Genomic DNA, 8,296 nt, shown 5'->3' on the forward strand with positions numbered 1-8,296 from the left:
AAAAGAGCCCACAGAGGCTGTTTGAGCAGGCTGGGGTGGCGGAAATGGGACCGGAAAAGCAAACATAAGGGCTATTTCAATGTGGGGATTGATAACACATGCACTCTCTGTTGTGCACTCTCTATCCTAGTTGTCCCATGATAGACATTTCTCTACCAGCTGCATGCTCTGTCATGACACCAATTTTATACAGAAAGAATGTGAAGAAACTATGGACCAAAATAAAAAAGAATTATTTCTTAGTTCTCTGGAAAGCCCAGCAGTGGTATACAAAAGTCTTACAGTCTCAAAGGTCTCCTTTCTCTTTTCTTTATTTGTTTTTCCTATACAATATGCCACCTCGGGTTTTTTTTTTCTTTTTTTTTCCAAACATCTCTGGCTTGGCAAAACTTAATTGCCTGTTTGGGATGAGGTCCCTGAAGCTCTCAGAAGTTAATTATTTCTTTCTCGTAAAGATCAGAAACTTTGAACTCTACTTGTGAGATAAATGGTCTGGTAGCACTTTGGAACTTCAACTTATTTAAGTTACTGAGCGGCTCATCAACTTACTCCCTGCATTTGGAATTGAATCTGGAAGAGAATTGGACCCCAGACATCATGCGTAGGCCAAAGATGTATTAATAGGATTTACAGATTTACTTCAGAGCCAAACATGCTCCCAGACATAGAGGCCTGGCGACAGCTTCCAGATAAACATATAGATAGATAGACTTGAGCCTACATGGAGACAAGAGGAGATATGGATCAGTTTCTGTAAACTCAACTGCTCAATGAAAGGCAGATTCTGGTCAGTTATATTTTCTGGAGAAGTGAGGGTCAGGCAAAAGGCCTTTTATTGTTGTTTGTTTCAACTATGGCGTAATGCTTTTGAAATGCTTGAATCAATTTCCCAACCTTCGTAGGTAGGTAGGGTAACTGCCATTAGATCTTTTTACTGATCGAGATATGCACAGGACCTTGGTCAGATTGTATATTTCACTCCCAGCACTGAAAAGAGGTGATGGAGAAAGAGTAGGAAACTGCGTAGGGTATGTACAGAGCCCAGGACCTCTCTTGGAAGTTATCCCATTTAGTTTAAAGCCTTTGGTGCAAAATGTTTTGTTATTGTTTCCCTCTTTTTAAAGAAAGTAACAATTTGGTTTAGTTAGGTTCCAGTTCACAGAAATAAGATGATAGATAGATAGATATTGCCAAGAGGCAATAGATATCTAAACTAGCAGGCTGCAAATTGACATAACCTAAGGGTCTTGATGCAAAGCATTCAAATGATCTCAGTCCTCTATATGTCATAATTTTTCTAGAGAAGATTGAATAAGGTTATATGTGGGTCAAATGTCAGTGAAAGAAATGTTTGCCTAAGAAATGAAATAATTTAATTGGATATCATTATCGAGGGCTGCAGATCAAAGGATTTGTCAATTGAAATTTGACCTAATCTAAAAGAATTTTCTTTCTTAAGAGGTTTCCAGGCATTTGGGTGTTTGAAAAGCTGGGAAGGCTTTTAAAATCGTGCCAGGAGAGTTTACAGAGAGATCATCACAGTTCTAAACCTGGCAACTCTTGGAGAATTGTTCTTTTGAGCAGTCCCATTCTGCTCCCTCTACTGGTACTTGAGAGGGACCTCCAATGGTGAGTAGATAAGAGAGCAAGGCTCTAATTTCTTTTATTTTTTCCTTTTCTTGAGTCCTTAACCATCTATTCTGGGAAGGGCAATAATCAGGAAGACAAGGAGCTGCCATTAATTAAAAGGAAAGTTAGGATGTATAAACAATTGCAGGTAAGAGGACTAATATGGAAAACATGCTGGACTCAGTTTGCCAGGAATCTTAGTTGTAATTCTAGGAAAAGACACCACTGTATTGAGGGCAGGGCCCAGACTAAATGAAAAATGGGCCCCTCAATTTAGATGCTGAATAGCCTTTAAATGAGAAAGGGAAATTGTCATCAATTTTAGTTCTGTGGGTCCAAATATAGTACTAACGGAGACTGGGTCATGGGTTCAATCTCAATCTCTATCAATAAGCTTAACACCATTTAAGATAAGTCTGTCCTACAGCCATAGATTGATAAGCAATGTTTAGTCAAATGGCTCATCAATTTATTCCACTGGGTTCATGAGGACTGAGGGATACACACTTTATAAACTCTCTTTCAATATCGGAGTAACAAAATATACCCTGTGTCTCATTAGGAATGATAGATTCACATAAGCAAGGAAAATATCTATTTATCAATATTTAATATTTAACAGAAAAAGCAGTGGGTTTTAAGGAATTCTAGGAGCAATGTAGATCTTTAAAAAGCATGATAATCAGCCATCAGCTTCTATGCAAAACAAGTTCATCCTCCCACCTGCAGCCTGCCCATCATTTTTAAAATATTCCACTGTGAATAACCAATGTGTAGATAATTAAGAGGTAAACATACTCCCAAATATTCAAAAAGTTCTAAGATATGACTGTACTAACTTAAAATATAACAGGCTTTGGAAGATTGTTTCATGTTTCATTTGACTCTTATCTTTGTGCATTCCCTCTCCATAGAGATGATTTTCTCAATTTTCACCTGGAAAGATGGAGGCAGGTCAAGGCAAAACCTCTTTCTCAGGGTCCCATGATAAATGAAGGCAAAAGTAGCATCAGGTCGCTCACGCTCTGAGAACACTCCTGTGAAGGCAGGTCACCACCCCTTCCATCCCTTCCATTTGTTTGTCTTTTTACAAATGGCAAAAGCTTTCATACCCATGGATTCCCCTTCCTTGTGTCCTTAGCCTGTCTGACAGGCTGAGCGAGGTAGAGAATGTGACACAGGGATAGGTTACTAGGAGGCCAGAACATATAAGAGCAGAGTTATGAAATCTTCTTTCCTAAAGACTTTTAAGGACAAATAGTTTCCCATTTCAGAGATGGTTAGAGACTCTATCCCTTAGAAAATTCAAAAACTTTCTCTAGTCTGCATGTCTCTCCAAAAATAGTATGGTAGATTCCCCATGCTCTGAGGAGTAAGGGTTTTATTTTTTTTTCCTTTATTTAAGGGAAATCAGTTAATTCTGGTATGTTAGAGCTACAAGGGCTCTTAAAGATCATTTAGTTTAAACAGATTGGAAATGAAAATTCAAGCAAGTGAGGGGACTAGAGCCATAGCCAGTGAGTAACAGAAGCTGCAAGGAGGGAATTAGAAAGAGGAAGGACAGTTAGTCTCATGAAGGAGTACCTATACCTTAAGGGGTGCTTAGCATGTAAACAGCAATTTCAAGGGAAGAGGCAGATAGAAAAAGAGAGGTTGCTTTTCAATATGGAACAGCTAAAGAGCTCCATTCACTCATTCATTCAGCAAATAATTATTGAGTGCCTATCCTGAAGTAGGCACTAGTCTAAGTTTTGGGCACATAGCAATGAACAAAACAAAAAAAAAATCCCTGACCACATTGTGTGCACATACCAGTTGAGAGAGACAATAAATAAACATGATTAATACATAAGCCATATAGTATGCTAGGTGTAATTCTAAGGCAAAAATAATGGAGGAGTGGGGAATATAAAATGTCAGGGGATAGATATGAACTCCTAGATGAGGTGACCCAGGAAGGACTCACTGAAAAAAATGCCTTGTGAGGAAAGAACTGAGGGAAGTTAGGTGAGCTGTGCAAGGATCTGGGGTTCATAAATATGGAGCAGCAAGTTTTTCACAAACCTAGAGTAGCAAGATCAAAGGCTCTGAGAAAGGGATGTGCTTTGAGTGTTTGAGGAACAGTGAGAGAGGCCAGTGTGACCAGAGCAAAGTGAGTGAGGGAGAGGGTAGTAGGAGCCAGGGTCAGAGAGGCAGTGGGAAGGCAAACCAAGGAGGGTCTTGTAGGTCATAGCAAGGCAATTGGTGTTTAATGAAGTTGAAATGGGAAGCCATAGTTAATAATATGGTACCGTACACTTAAAAATTTGAAAGGGCATGGATCTTATGTTAAATGTTCTTATTACAAAGCTAAAAGAGAGAAAGATGAGACTTCTCGAGGTGATGGTTGTATTTATAGCATTATTAATGGTGACTGTTTCATGAGTCTATACTTGTCTTCAAACTCAAGATATACTCATTAAATATGTATACCTTTCTGTATGTCAGTCACACCTGAATATAAGAAGAATTTTTTTAATGGAAGAGTGACCTGATCTGACTTACAATTTCACTGAATCATTTGAACTGAATGGGGACAAGGCCAGAAACAGGTAAATCAATAAGGAAGTTACTGACAAAACCCAAGTGAGTGATGATGATGCCTTGGAATAAAGGATGGCAGTGCAGGTGGCAAGAGGAGCAGTTAGATTCTGGATAATAGCCATGACTGCTTAGGACTTTATATATTCATTTACTATCTATTCAGTTCTCGTGATGCTTCTGGCACTGATCTAGATGCTAGGAATATACCAGCTAACAAAGCAGACAAAGTCCCTTTCCTCAATAAATTTACATTTGAGTGAGAGACAAATAATAAACAAGTAATCAAATCATCAATGTAATTTCAGGTATTGGAATATGCTATACAAAATAAAGAAAGTGGTGAGGGTGGGAAGAGAGAGCCTTTTCAGTAAGGCTGCTCACTCCAGCCCTCTCCTTACCACCTACACTTTTAGAAACATCACATTAGATTTTCACATCCCTAATTGGGGCTCAGTAATCACAGCACAGAAAACATAGGAGAAGCTAGAAATATAATTTCAACCAGAGATATTAGCAGAGGGTTCTCACAGACCTCAAGCATTCCACAAACTACTCCATTTATATAAGAAGTTCAGGTCAAAGAGGTACTTTGCACCCACTCTATGTCAGGGACCTTGTTAGATGTGGCTATTATGGGATAATCGAGGCATGTACAACCTAGGAGCAAGAGACAGCCACAAAAATGAACAGTATTTTAGCTAAGACATCTTATCTGTCAGAAGGTACCCTCTTGGTAGAGATTAGTAACTCAAGCTAACCTAGGTTCAACCGTATCTATGCATCCGATTTTATCTTGGGAAGTGGAGAACATGTGACAGAGCCAGGCATATGACCTCCCTTCCCTTTCTTCTTAGTTGGGAAAACTTATCCAAAAAGACATTTGGTGGAAGTTCTGTTTGATTTTTCTTTAATATTTCAATTTCTTTAGTGAATTTTTGTTCCAAGCCCATCAATACATGAGTGGATTAATAAAATGTGGTAATATGTATACCATGGAGTTCTACTCAGCCACAAAAAACAATGGTGATCTAGCACCTCTTGAATTGTCCTGAATAGAGCTGGAGCCCATTCTACTAAGTGAAATATCCCAAGAATGGAAAAACAAGCAACACATGTACTCACCATCAAATTGGTATTAACTGATCAACACTTACATGCACATATAGTAATAACATTCACTGGGTGTTGGGCAGATGGCAAGGGGGAGGAGGGGATGGGTATATTCACACCTAATGGGTGCAGTGCACACTGTCTGGGGGATGGACATGCTTGAAGCTGTGACTCGGGTGGGGAAAAGGCAATATATGTAACTTAAACATTTGTACCCCCGTAATATGCTGAAATAAAAAAAATAAAAATAAAAAAATAAAAACATCAGAAGGAGCTGAAAAAAAAAGACATTTGGTGGAGCAAGTCTGGAGAACTTCTCATACAACTATTTTCAAATGGATGAGGAACTTTCCATTTTCCTGGGGTCAAGAAGGGGATTTTTAGCTTTGCCTCTGTTCTTATTACAGATATCCCATTTATGTCCTATGTCTTCTGAAAAGGACAAAGCTAACGATCCTGCACACCCTAACTCTTTCCATCATTCTCACACCCCCCATATTTACTTTCATTCTTTCAGGTAAAATTAGGCAGCAGCATTGGCACCCATTCAATGACTAGTGGCAAGAAGGAAGGATGGCCATGGACAATGCCACAGCAGTGTTTGAGTTTCTCCTTATTGGCATCTCTAACTATCCTGAATGGAGAGGCACATTTTTCACATTGGTGCTGATTACTTACCTAAGCACATTATTGGGGAATGGACTTATTATCTTTCTCATCCACTCTGACCCCCACCTCCACACTCCAATGTACCTCTTCCTCAGTAACCTGTCTTTCTTAGACCTTTGCTATGGAACAGCCTCCATGCCCCAGGCTTTGGTGCATTGTTTCTCTATCCATCCCTACCTCTCTTACCCACAATGTTTGACCCAAATGAGTGTCTCCTTGGCTTTGGCCACAGCAGAGTGCTTCTTACTGGCTGTCATGGCTTATGATCGTGTAGTTGCCATCAGCAATCCCCTGCGCTATTCTGCGGTCATGAATGGCCCAGTGTGTATCTGGTTAGCTGCTACCTCATGGGGGGCATCATTTGTGCTCACTGCCATGCTCATTTTATCCCTGAGGCTTCACTTCTGTGGGGCTAATGTCATCAACCACTTTGTCTGTGAGATTATCTCCCTCATTAAGCTGGCCTGTTCTGATACCAGCCTTAATGAGCTTATGATCCTCACCACTGGTGTCTTCACCCTGCTCCTACCCTTTGGGTTTGTTCTCCTCTCCTATGTCCGGATTGCTGCTGCTGTCCTAAGGATTCGCTCAGCCCAGGGCAGGCTCAAGGCCTTTTCCACATGTGGTTCTCACCTGACTGTGGTGACAATCTTCTATGGGGCAGCCATCTCTATGTATATGAAACCTCAATCCAAGTCCTCCCCTGATCAAGACAAGTTTATCTCAGTGTTTTACGGAGCTTTGACACCCATGCTGAATCCTCTGATCTATTCCCTGAGAAACAAGGATGTTAAAGGGGCAATAAGGAAAGTTATGATGAAAGGAGCATGAACCTCCTTTGCTTCTAAACTTCCTAAAAAACACTTCTTCACTGACGGAGAAAATGGCTTTTAGGACCTGACTTCACCTTCAGAAGAGTAGGTGACTGACATATCATTTCTATTGAGACTTGAATTGACATTAGAAGTATTATTTTTGCTCTTTCTTCACATAGAACACTGTTAGTGGTTACCCATTAGGTTACTTACCCTCAGGTAAATGAGCTTATCAGAATCATTTTCTCACCGACAGAAGGGACCTATGCAGCAAGAGAATCTTCTATGACTGTTGGCAGGAGGCAAGGCATAAACTGAAATTGGAAAACAAGACAAAGAACGGTGTAATAAAAGGCCCAGAAGAAAAATGTCAGAAACTTTATAACTTAACTGAGGGCAAGCCCTATTATGTAAGCACAATCTCCTTGCTCCACTTAGCTTTGGAATCATGGGAAAATTGTATTATAACTATTTTCTACATTTGCATATAGTGTTTTATTTTTCTCCTTTTCTTTTTCCAAACTTCTTCCTGATCTATTAGTTTATATTATATTCTTAATCTCTATGAAATTGGTGAGAAAGACATCACAATTCCCCCTTGTATTAACAATGAGGAAACAGAGGCCCACAGTAAGTGTGGAGCCTTGTCTAAAGTCATACATAATTGTTAGTGAAGTCAAAATTAGAATTCGGATCACATATATGCCACTCCTGAATTTTTTAAACTAGGTCTATAAAATTATTTGGAGTCATAGAATTATAAATGTAGCTAACATTTATTGAGCACTTACTATAAGCCAGGCACTGAGCTAAGGTCTCTACATCCATTATCACATAGAATTCTCACAATAGCTCAATGATGTAGTGGTATGTTCAATCCATATGAAAAATGAGGAAACTGAGACTCATAGAGGTTAAGTAATTTTCCCAGGGCCACAGAGACAGTAAATAGCAGAGCCAATACTTAATCCAAATCCCACTTACCATATTTGAGCTACAAGGAACCCTAGAAATGATTTGATGCAATGGTATTTTAATCAACTTTATTGTGATATAATTTATGTACAATAGACTTTATCCAATTACATCATGCAACTCTATGAGTTTTGGTAGATGCCCACGGAGTCACCACTACAATCAAGCTATCTAACAATTCCATAAACTCCACAAGTTTTCTGGTGCCCTTTTGTAGCCCATCCTTCCCCTGACCCCCAACTCCTGGCAACCACTGACCTGATTTCTTTCACCGTGTTTTAATTTTCATTTTCTAAAATTGCCTATAAATGAAATCACAAGATGTACTCTTTTGCATCTGGCTTCTCTCGCTCAGCCTGCTTTTGAGATTTATCCATGTTGTTGCATGTATCCGTAATTTGTTCCTGTTTATTGATGAATAATATCCCATTGTACAAATTTACCACATCTTAAAAAATCCATTTGCTGTCGATGGACATAAGGCAGTGAATTTCAAACCTTGATTCACATAGTTT

At 39.3% G+C, this 8,296-nt stretch overlaps 1 protein-coding gene across 1 annotated transcript; it reads left to right on the plus strand.

Annotated features, from left to right (window-relative positions):
- The first annotated feature begins 5,802 nt into the window (after window positions 1-5,802).
- LOC105817628 (olfactory receptor 13H1) lies at window positions 5,803-6,872 on the plus strand. The gene has a single exon (XM_012653365.1). The coding sequence runs from the start codon at window positions 5,896-5,898 to the stop codon at window positions 6,820-6,822; it is 927 nt and encodes a 308-aa protein (XP_012508819.1). The 5' UTR covers window positions 5,803-5,895; the 3' UTR covers window positions 6,823-6,872.
- The last annotated feature ends 1,424 nt before the right edge of the window (window positions 6,873-8,296 follow it).

Source organism: Propithecus coquereli, unplaced genomic scaffold (assembly GCF_000956105.1).
Source record: "Propithecus coquereli isolate 6110/MARCELLA unplaced genomic scaffold, Pcoq_1.0 Scaffold42, whole genome shotgun sequence".
Taxonomy (NCBI): domain Eukaryota; kingdom Metazoa; phylum Chordata; class Mammalia; order Primates; family Indriidae; genus Propithecus; species Propithecus coquereli.